At 33.9% G+C, this 22,998-nt stretch overlaps 2 protein-coding genes across 3 annotated transcripts in view; one reads left to right on the top strand and one right to left on the bottom strand.

The window, feature by feature from the left end:
• Positions 1-7,232, top strand: part of dnajc19 (DnaJ (Hsp40) homolog, subfamily C, member 19) — a 7,721-nt gene extending 489 nt beyond the window's left edge. Inside the window, exons 2-6 of the mRNA XM_067395842.1 lie at positions 113-164; positions 267-337; positions 427-506; positions 6,896-6,966; positions 7,082-7,232. Coding sequence (XP_067251943.1) covers positions 113-164; positions 267-337; positions 427-506; positions 6,896-6,966; positions 7,082-7,152 — 345 coding nt within the window. The 3' untranslated portion in view covers positions 7,153-7,232. The remainder of the gene's footprint in view (positions 1-112; positions 165-266; positions 338-426; positions 507-6,895; positions 6,967-7,081) is intronic.
• A 2,869-nt stretch (positions 7,233-10,101) lies between these two features.
• Positions 10,102-22,708, bottom strand: fxr1 (FMR1 autosomal homolog 1). Of its 2 annotated transcripts, XM_067395831.1 has the most exons (17): positions 22,604-22,708; positions 20,856-20,908; positions 20,669-20,762; positions 20,516-20,587; positions 20,279-20,427; positions 19,303-19,396; positions 19,103-19,219; positions 17,945-18,115; positions 17,780-17,858; positions 17,227-17,336; positions 17,055-17,141; positions 16,776-16,968; positions 14,938-15,153; positions 12,952-13,152; positions 12,565-12,642; positions 11,851-11,936; positions 10,102-10,851 (listed from the first exon to the last, which is right to left on the bottom strand). In XM_067395831.1, the coding sequence occupies exons 1-17, from the start codon at positions 22,652-22,654 to the stop codon at positions 10,705-10,707; spliced, it is 1,998 nt and encodes a 665-aa protein (XP_067251932.1). In that variant the 5' UTR covers positions 22,655-22,708; the 3' UTR covers positions 10,102-10,704. The 2 variants fall into 2 exon arrangements, with proteins under 2 accessions (XP_067251932.1, XP_067251933.1); XM_067395832.1 differs by lacking the exon at positions 12,565-12,642.
• Between the last annotated feature and the right edge of the window lie 290 nt (positions 22,709-22,998).

The raw sequence follows: 22,998 nt of genomic DNA, 5'->3' as shown, positions 1-22,998 counted from the left end.
AAGGGATGTTTTATGATTGACGTGTCTGATGTCTGGTTGCATTGAATAATGCAAATTGCCTCTCAATTAATGCAAATTGCACAATCAAGGGTTATTGTTTTGTGTATTTTAGGCCAGTACCATGGTGGCCGTGGGCCTTACCCTGGCAGCAGCTGGGTTTGCAGGTAGGATTCCAGCAAAGTATGATGAATTTGCAAAGAAACATTATACAGTTCCATCTGTTCATTAATTAAGCCTGATTGTTTTCTGTTGGCCCATTTTTACAGGTCGCTATGCAATGCAAGCCATGAAACATATGGAGCCTCAAGTGAAACAAGCTCTGGAAGCATCCAAATCTGCAAGTTATATTTCTCACATTATGTCTCTATAAACTCAAACAAATAACTTTTTTTTTTTTATAACAAACAAATTATATATGTGTGACAGGCTTTTGGTAGCGGATATTACAGAGGTGGTTTTGAACCAAAGATGACCAGGAGAGAAGCTTCCCTTATTCTTGGTGTCAGGTAGTCTATGTTAGTCTATGTCTATGTAGTCTGTGTTTTCATAAACCATATGATATTCATCAACAAGGAATGTATCATATTATATACTAAAATTGCTTGTATTAAAGGGATAGTTCACCCAAAATGAAAAATGGATGTTTATCTGCTTACCCCCAGGGCATCCAAGATGTAGGTGACTTTGTTTCTTCAGTAGAACACAAATGATGATTTTTAACTCCAACCGTTGCCGTCTGTCAGTCAAATAATGCGAGTAAATGGTAACACAATTTATAAGAGTCAAAAAATATGCATAGACAAATCCAAATTAAACCCTGCGGCTCGTGACGACACATTGATGTCCTAAGACACGAAATGATCGGTTTGTGCGAGAAACCAAACATTATTTATATAATTTTTTACCTCTAATACACCACTATGTCCAACTGCGTTCAGCATTCGCTTAGTGAGGTCTGATTGCGCTCTGGTAACGGCAGTAATGTCTCGCACGTATACTTCAATGAATGCGAGACATCAATGCCGTTGTCAGAGCGCGATCAGCCGCAGGGTTTAATATGGATTTGCCTATGCATATTTTTTGACTCTTATTGATTGTGTTCCCATTCACTTGCATTATAAGACTGACAGACGGGAACGGTTGGAGTTAAAAATCATCATTTGTGTTCTACTGAAGAAACAAAGTCACCTACATCTTGGATGCCCTGGGGGTAGGCAGATAAACATCAAATTTTCATTTTTGGGTGAACTATCCCTTTAAGTTGAGATATAGCCTGTATTTACACAAAATAATACAAATATTTAATCATTAAGAACATGGTTTTTATAGTTAACTAAAGCCATTAAAAATTGATAGTTGAAATAAAATAAACGTTAATTAAATAAAATATAAAAACAACATTTTTAATTGTATGTACTAAAACATAACTTGATGTACTAAAAAAAACTAAAATAAAAATTAATAAAAACTATATAGACATTTAACACTAGAAGTCCCAGAGATTTGTAACCCTCCTTTAGCCAAGTGGATGCTAACTGGCTAGTCTTTTGGCTATCATTAGCATCAATTCATGTGTAAATATGGTCATTACCTGAGCAATCTGCAGGGGGGTTGGGGGTGTGTGTGTGTGTGTGAATGGTTGCTGGTGGCTTGTTTGTATGTGTGGGGGAGGGAGGGCTGCTAAAAGCAGAGAACTTGATTGACCATGAGCCGGTTTCAGAAAGGAGGCACTGCAAAAAATGCTGTTCTTACTTAGAATTTTTGTCTTGTTTTTAGTCTTAAGTTCTTAAATCAAGAAGCATTTTCTTGACAAGTACAAATTATTTCCTTGTTTTCAGGAGAAATAAATCAAAATTGAGTACTTTTTTCCTTAAAACAAGCAAAATAATCTGCCAATGGGGTAAGCAAAATAATCTTAGTCCAAACTGAAAACAAGATTATATAGCTTATTCTTGGTTTGAAATAAGATTATTTTGCTTACAACATTGGCAGATTATTTTGCTTGTTTTAAGGAAAGACTTACTTAATTTTGACTTATTTTTCCTGAAAACAAGAAAATAATTTTTACTTGTCAAGAAAATGCATCTTGATTTAAGAACTTTAAGATATTTTGACTAGAAACGAGACAAAAAATCTAAGTAAGAACAGCATTTTTTGCAGTGGGTTAAGTGAAAACTCTGAGTATGTTAACCCTGAAATGAGGGAGTGCAAGTGATGTTTAAAAAGTTAACTCACTCATTCACACTGCAAAAATGCTTTTCATACTAAGTATTTTTTTATCCTATTTCAAGTAAATTTAAAAAAAAAATCTTAAATCAAGATGGATTTTCTATATGAGAAAATTATATATGATATTTAGTCTTGTTTCCATGGGGGATCTAAATTAAGTGCATTTTACTTAAGTAAAATGATCAATATCTGCCAGTGTGGTAATAAAAATAATCTTATTGCAAACGGAAAGTGTTGGAGTGTCTACCCAGGTGAAAAAAAAAGTGCAATAAAATACACTTTATTTTAGTACACTTTTACACTTCCATAATGTTCAGTGCTCTATTTCCGTGCACTTATTTTGTACTTAATATACTAAAAGCTCTTCTTTAGTACTTCTTAAGATAGTCTTAAGAACATCTAAGTGTACTCAACTGTGCTATTTTGAGACACCATGAATTTGAACTAAAATGTGCTTTTAACATACTATCTCTGTATAGAAAAATGTATTTAGTTACCACTTGTAGTACACTTGAACCCATCTTTCAAACACTTTTAAAAATGGACTTATGATGTATTTCAAATATAAGATTAATATATAATGAATATATACAAAATGTATTTATAATATATTGCCAGGCAGTGCCAGGATTGTGAGTGATTGCTGGAATGTACTCACTCACTTTTTAATATTATTGTACAAATGGTTGGTTTCTTTATTTTATTTTGTACTATTTTTATCAATAGATCTCAGCAACAAAGGAAAAAAAAAACATGTGTGTTGATTTCTCCCTAAGATGGCAAAGTGAAACACAAGTTTCCTTGAAGTGGCTCAGCATGGCCCCACATTGTTTACATAACAAAAGCAACTGTTCACAGCTGATTAAGGATATTAGCCTAAAGCCTTCCAGCCATTCGGCTGTCCTGCGGGTTTTATAGGTAGAAAAGCCAAATGGCTGCTCTCTGGGACTTCTAGTGTTAATAAACAAAAATGCACAAAATTACTAAAACTTTAAAAATGAAAATGAAAACAGAAAATATAAATACTAACATAACACAGATGAAGACATTATAATTACAGTTATATCAGAGTGCTATTTGTCGCCTGAAAATGGTTGAATTGCATTAAATGAAATATCTAAAAAAGGTTTTAATTCCAATCATTTTATTTCAAAAGTAGACTGCTGCTGACTCTAAAATCTTTTTTTTTTTTTTTTTTTTTTTTTTTTTTTTACATTTTCAGTTTTTACTTAACAGCATTTTTTACTTTACATTTCCATCATGTTACGATCCACCCTGTTACACATCAGTGTAGAATATATAATACAGTGTAGTTGTTTTAAGTCATTAATTTGTAGTCAGAGAATATGTACAAAATGACAGTTTCAATTTTGAGCATTTCTTCAAATCTGTTAGGCCACATTTAATCCTTTATTTCTAAAATCTGCTTGGAGCACAATTGTTCCATTCCACTGCACTGCTTTTCCATTGTTGTTGTTTTTTTTTTATGTAAACATGCACTTTACAGACATGTACACACAAGGCTCATTCATATTAAGATTGATAACTATAACAATATACACTGTGTCAGAATTATTAGGAAAGTTGATTTTCTGATCAATCTTAAAAACTACTATTAATTTTGTATTTAATCATTTATAAGTGATATATAATTGTTCATGAAGGCTGGAAACGCCTTATATTCAGGTGTGCATAATTATTAGGCAGGTTTTCTTTTATAAATAAAATGAGCCAAAAAAGAGATTTAACTCAGAACGAAAAGTCCAAAATTATTAAATGCCCATGAGAGGGATGCAATACTAATGCAATACTAGAAATTGCAAACTTAATGGACCGCAAAACGAGGTGGAGAAGAAAAGACACATGTTAACTGCTAAATAATTAAGAATTAAGGTGAAGAATGAAGTGTGAAACCATCACCGTTTAGTCTTCAGCTTCACCATTTTCCAGAACTGCAACATACCTGGATTCTTCAGAAGTGTGAGGTGTCAGGATCTCAGAGACTTAGGTTAGGTAAAGAATCCAAAAAAATGACCCCACTTAATAAGAATCACAAGCTGAAGTGTTGTAAAATACATGAATACTGTTTTTTTTTTTTTTTTTTTTTTTTTTTTTTATAAATAGGCTTTATAGACAGACAGATTGAGAGTGACTCTTGAAGGACCAGCACAACATTCCTCTTCTTCCAATGTTTGAAGAACTCATCTTCCAGAATCTGGCAGTAAAGTGTGGGAGTTCATTTTTAGTCCATCTCCTATCCTGAAAAGTAAAAATATCTTGCAGATATGGAATAAAAAAAAAAATATCTTCCAAAAGTTACTGCCAGATTCTGGAAGATGAATTGTTCTAACTGTGGTACAAGAGGATGTGGTGCGGGTCCTTCAAGAGTCCTTAATCTGTCTTAAAGCCTATAAAAAAAAAGAACAGTATTCATGTATTTTACTACACTTCAGCTTGTGATTCTCATTAAGTGGGGTCATTTTTTAGGATTCTTTAGCTCACCTAAGTCTCTGAGATCCTGACACCTTTCACTTCTGGAGACTCCAAGTAGGTTGCAGTTCTTGAAAATGGTGACCCTGGAGACTAAAGGGTTCCTGATGGTTTCACACTTCATTCTTCACCTTCATTCTTATTTCTTTAGCAGTTAACACGTGTCTTTTCTTCTCCACCTTGTTTTTGTCTGACCCTGCTGACCAAATGAGTGTTTTGCTGTCCGTTGGTCATGCTTTAAATTTGCAATTTCTAGTATTGCATTAGTATTGCATCCTTCTCATGGGCATTTAATAACTTGTACTGTAAAGTCAAAAATTAAAATCTTTTTTGGCTCATTTTGCCTGTAAAAGAAAACCTGCCTGATAATTAAGCACACCTGAATGTAAAGCGTTTTTCATTCCCAGCCTTCATGAACAATTATATATCAATTAAAAATGATTAAAATAAAATTATTAGTAGTTATTAAGATTGATGCGGTTTGGAATTGGAAAAATGTGCCTGAAAAAAAAAAAAAAATGTCAGAAAATCAACTTATCCACACGGTGGATATATGTTTACATCCACATTAATGTTGTTTTTATAAGCGAAAAAAAAAAACCAGTCTGAAAATGATTCCAGTGAGCTGTTGCTCTGTGTCCTTGTAGCTGTGGTGTGGATGTTGTTAAAGAATTATAAGTTAGAACTTTATAGTTATAGCTAAGACCCATTCACACCAAGAACGATAAAGATAACTATAATAAAGTTAAAGGGTTAGTTCACCCAAAAATGAAAATTGTCATTTTATGACTCACCCTCATGTCGTTCCAAACCCGAAAGACCTCCGTTCATCTTCAGAACACAGTTTAAGATATTTTAGATTTAGTCCGAGAGCTTTCTGTTCCTCCATTGAAAATGTATGTACGGTGCACTGTCCATGTCCAGAAAGGTAATAAAAACATCATCAAAGTAGTCCATGTGACATCAGTGGGTTAGTTAGAAGTTTTTGAAGCATCTAAAATACATTTTGGTCCAAAAATAACAAAAACTACGACTTTATTCAGCATTGTCTTCTCTTCCGAGTCTGTTGTATATATCCACTTTCACTCCACAGTGACGCTGCTTCTTCTTCTTTCCTGTTTTACAGCGGTTGGCATCCAGCTTATTGGTGCATTGCCGCCCCCTTCTGCTCCAGACAGTGATGCTGATGACGTGTTATCTGGTGCACCTGAGCTTCGTTTACAGTCTGAGGGAGACGCATGCTGTATTCAAGCTATTCTACATTTTGTATTTTGGTATTGCTATATTTTTTTAAAATGGTGCATAGGTGTGCATGTCGCAGATGTCCTAATTGTGTCACTGTCTGGAACAAAAGGGGGCAGTAATGCACCAATAAGCTGGATGCCAACCGCTGTAAAACAGGAAAGAAGAAGAAGCAGCGTCACTGTGGAGTGAAAGCGGATATATACAACAGACTCGGAAGAGAAGACAATGCTGAATAAAGTCGTAGTTTTTGTTATTTTTGGACCAAAATGTATTTTAGATGCTTCAAAAACTTCTAACTAACCCACTGTTGTCACATGGACTACTTTGATGATGTTTTTATTACCTTTCTGGACGTGGACAGTGCACCGTACATACATTTTCAATGGAGGAACAGAGAGCTCTCGGACTAAATCTAAAATCTCTTAAACTGTGTTCTGAAGATGAACGGAGGTCTTTCGGGTTTGGAACGACATGAGGGTGAGTCATTAATGCCATCATTTTCATTTTTGGGTGAACTAACCCTTTAATTATATTAGCGTCCACATCAACACACAATGTCGTTGTTTTATCATAAGCGTGCTTCAATATTGTCATCTGCCTCTTTAAATGCTTGCACTCTTTTAAGTGGGGCTGTTAATGTTTTTATAATTCATCAGCTAAAAAAAAAAAAAAAAAAACATTCGGAAAGTAATTCCAACAATATTTTTCTGTCATTATCATTATAGTTGTGGTGTGGACTCATAGAGTTAGAATGATTACTAAAACTAGTAATACCTCTCATCCTTTGTGTTACCTGGCCTTTAATCTGCTTTCTGAGCCATAAACTTATGTTAATAAATGTCAAATGATTTCAAAACAACATTAGACTGAAAGGTCTGCACAAAGTTTGACCCATGTGCATTTCTTAAGGTTTTCATTCTCTTTCCATTAGTCCTACCGCTAACAAAAACAAGATCAGAGAGGCACACAGAAAACTGATGATTTTAAACCATCCTGACCGAGGTGAGACTTTCTTCAAGGCTTCATATTTTGTTTTAGCTTAATCATAAAATACAAAAGGTGCAAAACTCTGCAGTATTTAAATTCCTCTGAGCTGTCAGTGTCATTTCTTCGGCAGGTGGATCCCCATATCTGGCAACAAAAATCAACGAGGCTAAAGATTTACTTGATGGACAAAATAAGAAATAGATCAGTCATTGAATGTTTGAATGAGCCCTGTCTGATGCACTTGAATTCTTACTTGATCATTAAACACCATGTTGTCATCTCAATCAGATCTCCTTTTGTATGAAAATTAATATTTATCATTTGAATTCAGTTCCAATATGGGCCACTATCATGTGTATGATGTATGAAGCACAGTTCACACCAAGGAGCTTTCTGCTGAACACAGTGAATCCATGTAACCAGCTGGAACCTGTTGTGAAATCATATTTAATCTAAATTCAATGTGGGCCACTTTCATCAGTGTGAACAGTCAAGTCAAAAAGTCAATTCCCCATCTTTTCTGAAGTTTCAACGAGAAAATCAACATCTAATTACAGTTTTTTTCAATTGCTAACAAGCGTTTACCAAGACTTAAAAGTACTTTTTCTAAACTCTTAACACAGCAACACACATATATCACACAATTAGCAAAATAGCAAATTTTCTGCCCAAAACCATATTTTGTTAATTAAACAAACTCTACATTTTAAAATGCTAAAAACCTTTTTCAAAATTGAGTCGTTCTGTCAAACACTAGAACTAGTTTTCTGTCCAACATGAACATAAAGTCAATCAAAGCGCAATGACTGTCAAAATACTAACAGTTGATGGCATTATGAAAACTGCATTACTTGTCATGTTTCAGTTTTACCAACAGAAAATATGAAATCCATAGCTTTTAAAATTCAGTTTCCTTTTACTGCAGTAAAAGTAGAATGCTCACATGTAAGCCTTTCTTCATTTTTGGTTGAGTGTGTGCATTCTTGGCAACATAGCAACTATTACATTATAGAATGTGCAGTAGAAAAAAAAGAAGAAGAAAGTAACAGAATTGCTCAGGGCAGCTACTGGTCAAATGAATCCCCTCTGCAGAACTTCAGTTGGCCCCTCTGTTGAAATCTCTTTCTGGGGATGGGTGTGTGGTGTTGATGGTGCCCTCATAGAGGGTTGGATGGTGTCCCCTTTTTAGTTGGTGCCCTACGCAGACCACATATTCTGCATATATGGAAGAGTGGTAGTGGAATCGTTGTAGTGAAAGATTTACATGAAGCTTTTACTGACATGAAATTGCTGCCATTGATCAACAACAAATCCAACATACATGCCTTTGGTTTCTATGGAAGCTTTTTTTCTGCCACAGAATGAAAAAGCATAAAAGGTAATTGTAACGTTTTATCTCACAATTTTTTTTTTTTTTTTTTTTTGCAATTGTGAGTTACATCTCATAATTCTGACTTTTTTTCTTAAAATTGTGATATGTAAACTATAGAAATTGAGAGAAAAAAATTAGAATTGTGAGCTAAAGACACAATTAACTTTTTCTATTCATGGCAGAAATAAGCTTTCATAGGTTCCACATGTGTAAAGGGGAAAACCATAGAGATGCGCAATCCAGCACACATTCTTCCTCCTCTCCCATACCTCTTCACCCTTGTCCTGATCCAACTTCTCCTCTCCTCCATCTATTCTTCTCTCTTACGCTGCTCCTCTGTGTTGTTCCTTATACACATTGAACAAATCCGATTCAAAGAGTCCTATTTTACTGTGTGTCCATGTAATGAAAATAAGTTCAACACCTGACTCTGTCTCCAACTGAGACTGGAATTTTGGAATTTCTAAATATTTAAGTGATCTGCTATTTAAAAATGCTTATCATTGTTTCAGTATGTTTTATATATTTTTTTCCCAGTACTTTTCCAGTAGCTGTTGTTGCAAAAGCATAGATTGTATCCTATATTTAAAGATTGGAACATTGGGTCTTCATTTCTGACTTGCTATGTTTAAGCATTTGCAAATAAGATGAGAAAGATCCATGATTTTGGTATGGGGTAAGCTTATATGAAAAGAAAATGTAAGCAATTGACAATTGTTAATAGACTGCATTTTGTGTGAAAACGACATGAATTGTGTTAATGGTATGGCCACAACAGACAGATGTTCTGCTAAATGTGTTTGGAGTTTTGAAAATGTGACTACAGATTGGACAAAAGTATGTTAGCAATTGAAAAAAAAAACAAAAAAAAACTGTCAAACGACTACAAGAAGAAAATTGACATTGAAGAATCTATATAATACAGTACAGCACAACCAGTGTAGTCTAATTCATGAGCCAATGATTCCTATGAACGAGTTTTTTTAAAAGAATCAGTCAAAGACTTGAACTGATGAGTTTTCAGTTTGAATGAATCTGTAAATACATATACATATTCAAAATTAAAAAGTAATTGCAGGTAAATGTAATGAATGATAAAAAAACATTGCCCAAAATATATAAATATTTTAATATTAGGATTCGGCAATTAGGATTATAGTGTAGATGTCCTCAATACTGAAAGAATCATCAGTTGAATTGCAAAAAAATTGAAAAGGTTAAATGGAATCTGTTGCAGAGTGTAGCATTTGAACTAAAGGTGCGGTCAGTCATGAATATTCACAACATTTTGCAGACCCATTGTCAATAGTGTAGCGATGTATGAAGAAGCTCTCACAGAAGTCACTTTCAAACCAAACAGCTTTCTGTTGGTCAAGGTGGTGAATCCCTGTAACCAGCTTGAACCTGTTGCGAAATCCAGGTGGTAAAATCTTTCGCCCTCACAGAAAAATGGCCGCACCTTTACACAACAGAAAGTTGAAATATTCAGGAGCCTTGTTTGGACAGGCAAAGACCAAAACGACGGAATACACCAACTTTAAAAGGTTGGCTGGAAGATCAAATGTTTATTTATGAACTACCTGCATACAAAACATATTGCACATCAAACAACCAGAATGATCTTTAAAAAAAACCCATAAAGACTAACGAACGTAGTTTACAGAACAGAACATCTGGAAATTGATCTTTCAGTAGTCCAAATTTGCAGTTTGCGTGCTAAGAAGTTCGGACAGCTTAGTGTTAAAAACAACTGCCAAGTTAATTTTAAATACTGTACATTTTTAAAATAAATAAACCAAAAAAAAACGGCTCCTTTAGCAAAACAGTCTCGGTTGCCACCATTACAACCCAACAAGAAAAAAAGATGAAACCCAAATTCAATCTTTCAGGAAGTGTTTTACATACAGCATTTAAAATGGACAGAGTTAGCACACCAGTTTCCAGACTAACATTATTCCAAAGGTCAAGAAATGACTATTCAGTGCAAAACATCCTTTTCCCATAACCCCTCGTGAAGAAGTGGTTGCATATTAAAATGTAACAAAAAGCAGCTAAGGATGTCTGGGAGTCTTTCAGACAAGTTGTTTGTTTGTTTGTTTGTTTTCTGTTCGTTTTCTCTATAGCCAGCCAACATTAAGTTGAAACTACGCTCTGAAGGCACAACATCTGATCAGGAACATAGGTGTGACTTAAGGTTTTTGTTTGTTTGTTTTTTGTCGTCTCTTTTTTTTTTTTTCCATTGTAATTATCTGTTCCATAGTGAAGGAACTGAAAAGTGCAATCGAGAATGTGGAAGTCCGTACGTCTATCTTTGGCAAGCTTGTACAAGCACTATTGTAAAACTGTAAAGGTTATGAGTTTGGAGAAATAAACCGAACTGATTAGGAGACTCCGTTGACAACAGCTGGCTTGGCTTTTGGCGCCTTCTCGGCGGAAGCTTGTGGTGTCTTGCTCTGATCGTCTGCTTTGGTGGGGCCATTGCTCACAGCTTCAGTAGGGCTGTGCTCCGATATGAACTCCACTTGACCCTGCGGAAGACAGGAAACAGATTTAATCAAAATACAGCACCTCGACCAATTGGTTTCCACAACTTTTCCAGTTGTGGTGATTATTGCACAAGGGTTTTTAAAACTACTTTAAAGCTGTGCAACTAGAAAACATCTATAGCTTTTATCAAATTTTTCATGCCTTTCCGAGCTTAGAAATATTTACAGGTTTTCCATGACTGAGGGAAACATGTAAATATGACCTTAGATTAGAAAAGCATAAACAATATAAAATAATGTAAATTTTTAGGCCACATTATAACTGATAAATGAGTGATATTACAAATCTAAATTTTTTTATTTATTTTTTTTTAAATAAGACAAATGGTTTGTATATGCTACAAGTTCATTCAGCTATCACATTGAGATAATATTAATTAATATCAATTAATATAATTGAGATACTATTATAGGTTTTATTAATATTTTGGATTGGTTTTTATTTTTATATTTTTCATTGCAAGTTCTAATAATTTTGTTTTGTCAGTTTAATTTTTTTCTAAAAAAAAAAAAAAAAAAAAAATTATTTCAGTTTTAGTTATTTTAGTGCATTAAGTTAAACTAAATGAAAATGAGAAGTTTCATTTTGAATATCTAAAATAAAATACAATATTAAAAACTTTTTTATTTTATTTCAAAGTTTATTTTATTTCAAGTTATGGAAATGTTTTGTTTAATCGTAGTGTTAGATAACTATACTAACCCTGGATCACAACATATGCTATTTGAAATATGCTATAGACAAAAAGATTAATAGTAAAATAATAGTTAAATTGTAAATATTTGCTATAATTTAATTTATCACTTAAAATAACAAAAATATCCAACATTCAAATTAAATACTATTATAATTATAAACATTATTAATAATCATATTCATTAATGTGTAATTAGTAATATGTTATATGCATAATAATGCTTTCCTGTTCTCCCATTCAAAGCTAATCACAGCGAGATATGAAAGAAGAAATCTAGAGTCACCATATCCTTTTTGTTCTTCCTCAGGTCTCTTGGGTTTCTCTGTCTGCTTTGAGATTCAGCTCTTGATATATAGTCAGCCACAGTAACTGCAAGAAATTTCAATGATTTCATTCGTAAAACATCTTTATTATTCTTAAATGAGGGTAAAACAGCTTTGTATGTGGAACAGGCCTAAAATGAAGTACTGAAAATGTTCCTCTGCCAAAGCTCTCAAATCTCATGTGCCCTTCAAATTGGATGCAGGATTCAAGAAACCTTGAACCTGATCCGATATGTGATGACAAGTAGATTCGAGAGCTGTGGCGGAGAGGAAGATTCGATTTCACTCTATGTAAACAGACAGCTTGGACAATCTCCTTTTTGACTGAATCTTCTAGGTTGAGAATGTAAAAGACCTACATGCATTTACATCAACCATGCAAATTAATACCTACAGCTTTATAAACCAACGTTATCTGCAATTGTGTAACCAATAAGAATAAATGGATTCAAAAGTTCAAGATAAACATAATTTTTGGATGTTATGTCAGGCTAATGTCTGTAATAATGTAACAAATAGCTGATAACTTTCCTCAAGAAAAAAAAACTATTGTTGTGATCTGGCATGTTGCATGTGGGCTCTAGTTCAATTTAAAGGCCTGATGTTATTCAAGGCATTCAATGCCATGCAGCTTGGATTAACACGAACCCAGTGTTAATTCATACCGTCATTACCTGGCTGCCTCTCCTCAGGAGGGCGGAAACGGCGGCGGCGGCTACGATTGCGCCGCTGTGGTTTAGCTTCAGTGTCATCTACAAAAGATCGGTGCAAAACCTGACCTTAAATATTGATAACCGTTTTGAAAGCCATTTGAGAATGCTGCAGTTTGTGAAATTTATCTCAGTGTTTTTAATTCCAACTAAATTCCATAAAAGCCAATAATTTTTCATTACATTTTGCAAAAATTGTGCATTATTTAGTGTATTGCATTTATATTTGTTAATAGCATTTATTTTGCACACTATTTAGAGGAGAACATTGGGCAAAATAATCAATAAATGAAATTAAATCAGCAGATTTTTAGTATCGATTCAGTAAATCCTCTGAGGCTATGTCCTTACCGAGGCCATTCTCGCTGAGGGAGGCGTTGTCGGACTCACTCATGCCATCCATCACTGTGGTGTCTTCATCTGTGCGGCGGCGACGGGAGCGTCTGCGGCGGTTGGTGTTCATCTGGGAGTCACTGGCATCTGTGTCTGCTGTCTGATCAGTCTCAGTGTTGTCCAACAGACTGTATGGGTTTCCATCTGGATCTTTCAGGACTGGAAAAAAAAATAGAATAAAAAATAAATAAAATTATATATATATATATATTTACTGTGAAATGCAGCATGCATAGCATGCATTTTTGGTAACATTTTATTTTTTATTGTCCCTTTTGACCATTCTGTTTAAGCAAAGATTATAGAATAACACAAGGCATGTCACTCGTATCATTTTGAATGGGAGAAAGTGCAACGCGCAATATGGCGGAATAAGTCCCGCCTTCTAAATAAGAGCCAATCGCTGATTGGTAAAGTCATCGCATCACTGCAGCGCCCGTTAGAAGCTCCAGTTTCTATAGAAACAGTCAGATGCACACCTCCAAAATGAAGCTGAAGAGACGCGCATTTAGGACTGCACATGCACATTAGGTTGACCCAGCCTGAATAATACCGTTTTTTTTGTCATGATTCGAGAAATTTTTAGAAACAAAATTTATAAGACAATTGTCGTCAGATTTCATTGGTTATATTTCAAATATGAAATTTAATCAAAAGCTTGGTGAACAGCTTTGGAGAATTTGATGTTTCCCCATTCAAAGAGATAGGAGCTGCATTTGGATGTCCGAGAGGCGATTCAAAGATGGCCACTGAGTGAAATGATTTTTTTTTTTTTTTTTTTTAATTTTCAGTGCTGCTTGCCTGTTAAAAAAAAAAAAAAAAAAAAAAAAAAATTTAAAACTAATATTTTCTTAAAATTAGATTTTAAAATACTGATGCTACCAAATGCCACACACATATATATATATATATATATTTATTTATTTATTTTTAAGAAAATGGTTTTATTTTATTGAAGCTTCTCAGAGCTCCATACATGACGTGAAAAAAAAACAAAAAAGGATACCGTGGTCACAATTAAGCATTTGTTCCATTTCGTGGAAATGATTTATTAACTCTTTCCCTGCCTTTGATGGAGGCTTTGTTCTTTATTTTGATATACTGCATGTTCAGATATTCATACTACAAAAATATTCTGGGGACCATAAAAAATTGTGACAATTATCATAAATGCTGGCACTGGCTGGCAACTTTATAAAAAAATATATATATATCGTGGCCATTTTATGAAAGTACTTTTCACTAGATCTTGCAGCGACGTTATTAATTCTCCTGCAAATTCAAACTTTTTCCTCACTGGATTTCCCACTGTTGCGTAAACCTGTACTGAGCTCGTGCTGTACTGTCTATTATTGGTCCGAGCTGATAAGCGGTCCATGTTTCTCATGTGCAACAGAAATGGCAGCTCTTATCAGTTGGGAAATATGGTGGTCACACTAGAGCGACCTCTAACAAAATTTACTCGCACCAACAAGAAAAAGGTCACAGTCTGGAGCCCTGTTTAACCTTTTTGAATCAACTATACAATTTTTTGTGTGTGTTCACATAGCAAGTGCCTCAAAAATTGTGTCAAACCATTCAGTTTGACACAGAGCTTTTTTTAAAATTGACCAAAGTTTTATGCATCCATTTGATTATCACTATTTTTGATAATGGGTTTGTAATAAATCATAAAACACAGAATCCAGAGGAATTTAAACAGTCAACAAAGAATTTCTAAAAAAATAAATAAACAAATAACACATTTTTCATTGTGCCCTTGCTAAAACTTTATCAAATTAAATGATTAGACATGCTTTTTAATAATTAACATTTAAATAACCCATTAAAATGGAAAATATAAACAGAATTTGGGAAAAAGTCAAATGGTTTTCATAGGGCCCTAAAATGTGTGCTGGTAAATAAAATGTGTTACTGCTAAAGTATGGAAGGGATCCAGTATACCTGAGCTAATGGAGTTGGACGCTCCACGTCCTGAGCCACGGCCTCTGCCACCAGGTCCTCCACGTCCTCGGCCCCGGCCTTCTCCCGGTCTCCTCCTGCTGTCTCTCTGCTGTCTGAGGTTGCGCTCGGGCTCCTCTCCTGCCAGGGACCAGTCGCTCAGCTCTTCCTTGCGCTCAGAGTCGGTCTCAGAAGCGTACGACTGCTCCGAGTTAGTGCCTGTAAGTGATGAAAAATGGGAAAGTTTAACTTTGTTCATTTTACATACATTACTGACATTGTAACAATTAAAAAGCGGGTTGAAAATCTGCAATGTTTACTCTGTTACCTAGAACAAGAAATTCACATTTATTTGTCAGCAAAAGTCCACTGGATGACGCAAAACACTTTTGACAGCTCCAGGGCTTTTGTGAAAACTACAGATTACACTTGTGCATTTTTGTTTCCCACCCACGACAGTTATAACAGAACAGTTATTGTAGAGCTGGGTATTGACTCAAATTTCATGATTCGATTCAGTTAATAATTTACAATCCTGTTATTATATTTCTACTAATATTAGCACTTTCTATTTCTGTTCTCTCTATTAAAAAAAATCCTTGCAACAAGCATTTTGCTGGAATAACTGACACTTGACACAGCACTAGCATACTGTTGCACTCATGTTGATTTTATTGTTACTGTTGTTCTTATTTGTAAGTCGATTTTGGAGAAAAGCATCTGCTAATTGATTAAATGTAAAATGTTCTCCATAAAAAATAAAATAAAAAAATTTAAATGTGGCTGTCATAAAAAATAAAAAATATGGTGCAAAATTTAACAAAATGCTCCTCTCTAGATTTAATTTTTCTAGCTGTCTAACAAGTTTATGGTCACTGAATATGGTTTTCCCGGTGTAAATGTGACATATTGTACACTGTTTTATTGACATGTTTCAGTGGTTGAAACACTGATTGCACAACTACATGAGACATGATATGGATTACGGTAAGTGGTATCTTTTAACATACCTTCAGATGTTCATTCATATTTGTTTCATGCGGTAACTAGTATTAAAGCAGAGGAGATGATCAGTTCACGTGCGCTGTCACGCCACATTAAACAGCACTAAAACGGTATTTATTTTTTGAATTTAATAATAAAATGGACAGAATTTGAAATCTGAAACTTATTGTGATTTATTGGAATTTATTTCTTGGGATTTAAGAATCAATATCAGTTTGTAAAAGCTATATAGCAACTATAGCAACAGCTTTCTTACCTATTACACAATGCCGTTTTGCTTCGGGCAGAGCTGACAGAACTGCAATTTCTTTCAGTTTTCCCCTCCATTTGGTCTAAAACACTGTTTGTGGTAATCCAGTTTGAAATGTTGACTCCAATTTTTTGTCTTGGCAATCTCTGCATATATTTATGATTCTTTGCAAGCATTAGCGCCTGCCTACAACGCGCTGGATGGAAATTGAAAAACTCACTCCCGCTAAAAGTTCACTCTTTGAATTTTGCACCCAGGAACAATACAAGTCAACACAATTATGACTAATAGTTTGCTAAGCAATACTTCCTACTGAATCAAGGCAGTATTTGACTGATAAGTTTATCCATAGCAGACTAGTGTGAGTAGCCTTGGACGACAATTTGTCCAGTGCATTATAAGTTTTCCTAATTATTTGGCAAAAAGGAAGAAAACAGCCTTTTTGTCTGTGTTTTCTCTAGTCATGTAGCAGCAATTAAATTTTTTCCCCCCGCATTTCTACTGCATAGGCAGTTTTATTGAAAGCCCATTTTGCCAGTGTACCCTTTAATTTTTTTTATGAAATGTTTTAAAACAAAAGCCCTACCATAGCCAGACGTGTATCCGGGACCCCGGCGGCCGCGGCCCCTCCCGGAGTAGGAGCGATTGACATGGAGGGTGGTGTTAGATGTGCTCTCGTCCTTATCGGCGGGTCGGTTTGGGGCAGGCCTGTAACCCATCCCAATCTGACGCAGCTGCTCGTCAATCTGCAGCCGCTCCAGTCGCAGCTGTTCGACCTCCTGTGCATCCCAAACAAGCGCTTGAGTTTCTCAAATATCACCGGCCATTTGTCACCACGGCTGCTGTATTTCTCTCTAATACTCACATTTAGGTAAGCAATATGGTATTCCAGTAGGACCTGCACATTGCTGATACTCTCCTTCGTTCCAACAAATGTAAATGGCACCATTCCCTATTTAAAAAAAAAAAAATGCATTATCGTATGTGTGTATACATTGATCTGGCTTGCTTGTTTGTGCTTCTCTCAGTTGTCTTACTTCCTGTCGGGGGAGTTTGTTGTCATTGTCGCCTTCGATGCGCACTCTCACCACACCGGATTTATCAACAATCTCCTGGATGACCTTGCCATTTTTTCCAATAACCTTCCCTACAAAGGGAAAACTCGTATGAAAATGATGTCAACACACAGTTTTGATGGTTAAAGTCAAAATGATGTTAAAAATTTACCCTGTTGATGGTTAAAGTCAAAATTACATTAAACTAAGTGACTTCTCTCACAAAACATTTGCGTTTGCTTGTTAAACTACTGCATTGTTTGCGGTAATTGAAGTGCAGTTGAAATAAAATGTAATTAGATTAAAAACTGAAGTAAATAACTACGTTGAAGTACTAAAGTTATTAAAATGTAACAAAGCATATAAAATTACTAAAACAAACTAAAATGAAAACAAACACTGAAAATATAAAAAATATATTAATAAATACTAAATAGTATATAAATAATACTAAAATTACACTTTTGAACTCTGAAATATTTCACATTGACTTTAAGCTTTATACAAACTGTTTCTAAAAGACAAACATGCATACCAACAAGATTACGAGGAATCTGCACCGAATCTTCCAGAAACTCTAGATAATTTCTTGCTTTCTGAACCGCCTCTGCACTCTGTAAAGAAACATTTAAAAATGCATTGTATCCATTCCAAGGAACCGGTTTGATTAAATGACATCATGGACAGAAAGCGGACGCACCTCTCCGTAAATCCTGAAGGTTCTAGTCTCCTCATCTAGTTCAATAGCAGTCACTCCCGGCACCTTTCTGGCTTGCTGAATGTTACTGCCGTGGCTTCCGATGGCGAGACCCATGAGATCTTCTCTCACAGTGAACTCCTCTTGGAACGCTGAGGCCAACTGCTTTGTGCACTACATGTACACAGACATGCTCATGTTCACTGGTTTCACATGTTTTCACATTTGAAATTGTAAACTGAAGTTTATTTACAACCTTTTGAGTTACACACTGTAGGGTTATTATCATTAACTAAAAACTATTTTCGTTACATACATTAATATATAATATATATATATATATATATATATATATAATAATATATATATATATATATATATATATATATATATATATATATATATATATATATAAAAATAAGCATTATATATATATATATATATATATAAAAATAATTATATATATATATATATATATATAAAAATATATATATATATATATATATATATATATATATATATATATATATATATATATATATATATATATATATATATATATATATAAGCGGCCCTAAACACTTCTTTTTCGTTTAGTTTGTTTAACTTAATCTTAGTAATAACATAACTTTCTGAATATTGTATAACAACTACAGGGTTATTATAGTTAACTAAAACTAACCATAAAAATTGTTTTTGTTACTTGAAATGAAATAAATATAAAAATAAAAACATTTAACTTATTTTATTGCCAAAGCAAAATTTCTCATTTTCGTTTAATTTAAACTGGATTTTAACTTTCATTTAGTATTAACATAACCATGCAGTATGCAACTCAATTGTTATTATCATTAACTAAAAGTAGAACAAACCATAAACTATTTTTGTTACCTGAAATAAAATAAATTCTAAAAAAAAAAAAACAACCTTGAACTTAAACCATTTTAGCTGCCAAAGCCACATTTTTCATTTTCGTTTAGTTTAACTGTTTTAACTTTTGTTTAGTACCAAGATAACTAAAACAAATAAATATAAAATAGACATATTTAAAACAAAAATATAATAAAACTGGCAAAAACAAAATAATTGTAATAATAAACAAATAATAATGCATTAAAAAATAATAATAATAAATTAAAAACTTAATTTTAAATAATGTACCTCTAAATGTTTTGTGGCCTCCTCGTTCCTGGACATGAGCATGAGTTTTGTGCGGATGCTCCGTAAATGCATGTCACTCAGCAGGGAGACGCGCTTGACGGTGGCTTCATTCATGGACTAGTGGTGTTCAGAGAATGCGGATTAAGCGTTTGTCATAATCAAACCTACTTACACAAATGTCATGGTTAACTGGGACTCACCAGTACAATCAGTTCACTTTGCTCTGGGCTGTAAACAATCCGAATGGCTCCAACCGCCTTTTTGAAATCCTTGTGGGCATGTTCATTCTCACATCTAACATGAGCAAATAAGAAATTAGTTAATGGTTTTAACCAATATTGTTGCATTAGCACAGATGAATTACAATTATTGCAGGTCACATTTTGACCCAAAATCAAAAAGAAAAACATAATTCTGCTTAAAGAAAAACTTAACACTATTTTGTCAATATAATATATAAATAATATAAACACATTTTATACCCAAATTTGTCAATCTATGTTTTTAAAAATAATGCATCAAAATGTTTTTTTTTTTAATTCTCATTCTCGGCGGTGATCCTATAAAAGCTTGTTTCCATCATGGTATAAAAAGTAAAAACATAATTTGTCTAGACTTTTATCTCACATTTGTGACTGCAATTCTGACATTTTTTTCCAGAATTGCAAGAAAAAAGTCAGAGTTATGAGATCTAAAAAAAAAAAAAAAAAAAAAAAAAAGAATTGCAAGTTTATATCTCGCAATTTTGGCAACTTGCAGTTGCGATTTTCTCTCTCACATTTCTGTGAAAAAAGTCAGATTTGTCAGATTACCTTTTTTATTTTTTTTATTTCATTGGGAAAAGAAGCTTCCATAGTGATCCTCATTACTGCAATACAGTTATTTAAGTTATACTTTAAGTTATATTTTGGGCCGTTTTGCCTTCATTAGACAGGATTCTAAGAGAAGCAACAGGAATCACTTGGGACAGGGTCAGAAAAAAAAAAAAATTTGCTGCCCATAAGGCTGTCATTTACAGCCTTTTTTAATGGATGTGAATGGGAAATAAATTACAAAAACCTCACAAAATTTACTAAAAATATTAACTATAAAATGTTGGTGTATTAATTATTACTGTATACTACACATTAGAATAATAGTAATGGTTGTGTCCAAACTATTGAGGTCAATACTCACGCTGCACTGAGATCATCTGGGACAGGAACGGTACACTTAGAGAATGTGTTCTTTGTCACAGCTTTATTGCGGTTGACTGGGCGGAGACGTTCAAATGTTACTATTTCGTTGTAGGTTGCGTCACATGCGGCGTACTCAATCACATAGAACTGCAGGAAACAAAAGTGAAAGTGAACTAGGACATCTTCAGTGGAAACAGAAAGTTTACTGAGCGAGCGTGATGCGTCTCATACTCACATCTCCTTTCATCATGCGCACTTTAGCTAGCCACCAGCCACAGGGCTCTTGCTCATTTGCTCTGGAGTAAATCTGAACAGCAAAATCCACTTGTTAAGAGTGCTTCTTGTTGTGAAAGACAGTAGAATACTGATAATACACATATTTACTCACCTCCACTTCTTCTCCTTCAGTGATTTCCTTTTTGCCATCAGCAGGAGGTGGTAATCGCACATCATTGAAGGGGACTTGTCTTTCAGGTTGCCAGCTGAGAAAATCATTTTCATATAATGATGCTCATCTGCCAATGCTCATTTCATAAGCAATATTTTATAATTGTGAACTATTAGCTTTTACTCACTTATTTTCAAATGAAATGGAGAGAGAGTCATCATGAACGTCTTTGACAAAGCCCTGGAATAATAAGATTTAGTGTTTATTAAAATAAATGTAAACAAGAAAGCTTAAACTGAGCTTTAACTTTGTCAAGCCAACATAATAATAATAGAAAATAATAGAAAATTAAAAACTGAAATACTGAAACATTTTCTTTTTGAATATCCTGTTGTACTCAGTGTTGTTATAGTATTATTAGTAACTAAAACTATTAAAATAGATTTGTGTAATTGAAATAAAAGGAATAAATGTAAGAAACAAACAATTTATATGTAAATACAAACAATTTAAAAGACTTAATCTAAATAAAATACTTTCTAATTGTGTTTTCCCAGCTGGATTCACACACAAAAATAATATAGCATGACCAGTGTAGTTCAACATGAGAAAGACACTTTTTTAAAGAATCAGTCTAACGAATAACTTAAGATACATCGGAGAGCTTGATTATATGAAGTTTGGTTACACGTTCACAGCGCTTTTTGTTTTAATAAATAGTACTTTGATGAATAACATTAAAATGTGTTACAAAAAAGGAGTATTGTTTTGTTTAATATTAGGTAGGACTAATTATAAGGTGTGATCAATCAAATATAAAATGGAATTGATATTATATTTAAACAAACTGATACTTCATTAAGATCAGCTGACTAGTCAGCACTGCCTCTCAATGGCAACTGACTCCAAAATGGAAGTTGGTATCTCTTAAGCCTCATCTCAAAATAGACTGGTGCTAAAATATCTGCTGTGCTGGATGACAGCTGCAGATGGAAAGTGAACAGCTGACATGCATGGAGATAAGCATGGAGCAAATTGACGAGCACAGAATAACTGAAGGATGAGATGGAGACAGAATAATAGCTTCAACTAGACTTAAAGTATATATTAAGTAGAAAGTAATAACATAGTAAGCATACTAACTTTAATAGGACTGTACAAAGACGCCTCAAATTAATAGAGATTTCTTTGAAATTTCTTGACACAGCGGAATCATCTGGTCGAAGCAGGACACAAGTTGCTTTTATGATCTGATCATGTCTGACCACACCTTAAATTATGAATACGAGCTTCCTGGCATCTTTTTAGCTTAACTACACGTATATATGAGAAACTTAATTAAACTTGTTCGAATAAAACGGTTTCATGTGCATTATAAATGTATCTGGAAGGTTAATGGGTTGCGTGCTTCAACACAATAACAGTAAAGCTAACGAGCATGACCAATAGCAGGTTTGTTTAACAACGACCAATTGCTGACTTTTATATTGGTATTTAAATAGAATTACTATTTATCTAAGCATTTGTTATGGTTCTTTTCATAATAATCGTTAAAAGACGACATAATCGAACGCCTAGACTAAATAATGTTCAATAACAGTTAGCAGATGAACAAAGTGAAACCAAAAGTCAGTTATTTGAACCTTAAATCTGTTTCTCCTAATGAAAAAAAATTTGTATATGTAACTTAGTCGAGGTCAAATAAAACTTCGCATTATATGGTGTCATGTTTTTATTATTTCAATATCCTTGCGCAGCTGCTAACCGGCTAACGGCTAACAGACACTAAGAACAGTAGCCTACTATTTATGCGCGTTAAAAGTACATGATACAGTTCGCTTTCCAATATTTTCTTGAGGGTTTTACTATCCACACTGTCTTAACCGACAAAGACGTGTGTGCAGTAAGAGAGAATCAAGTAAATAATGTATTTACCTTATAATAAGCTCCATTGGAGCCACGGACCTCCACCGTCAATTCCTCCATGTTGAGCGCGAAGAGGATGCTGGGTAAAGTTCTCGAACTCTACAGGGCTCAGCAGTGAACCCTGAGGAACTCCTCCATACTACAGACAGTATTTCAGACTGAGATAATGAAGTATAAAACTGTGCTATTTACTTAAAAAAAAAAAAAAAAAAGTAATATTTATACTTTACTCAAGCGTAGGTTCTGTTTGCGTTTATTTTTACTTTCACTATATTTTGAAAGGAAAACACACATCAAAGATTTCTTAAATTCACCATGAAATCAAAACTGACAATTCTTATTTCTTAAAGCTGCAGTCCGCAACTTTTTTGTGTTAAAAATTTACAAAAATTATATAATGAGAA

The sequence above is a fragment of the Chanodichthys erythropterus genome, chromosome 10 (genome assembly GCF_024489055.1).
Source record: "Chanodichthys erythropterus isolate Z2021 chromosome 10, ASM2448905v1, whole genome shotgun sequence".
Lineage (NCBI taxonomy): Eukaryota > Metazoa > Chordata > Actinopteri > Cypriniformes > Xenocyprididae > Chanodichthys > Chanodichthys erythropterus.
This window is presented reverse-complemented; position numbering and strand designations above follow the sequence as displayed.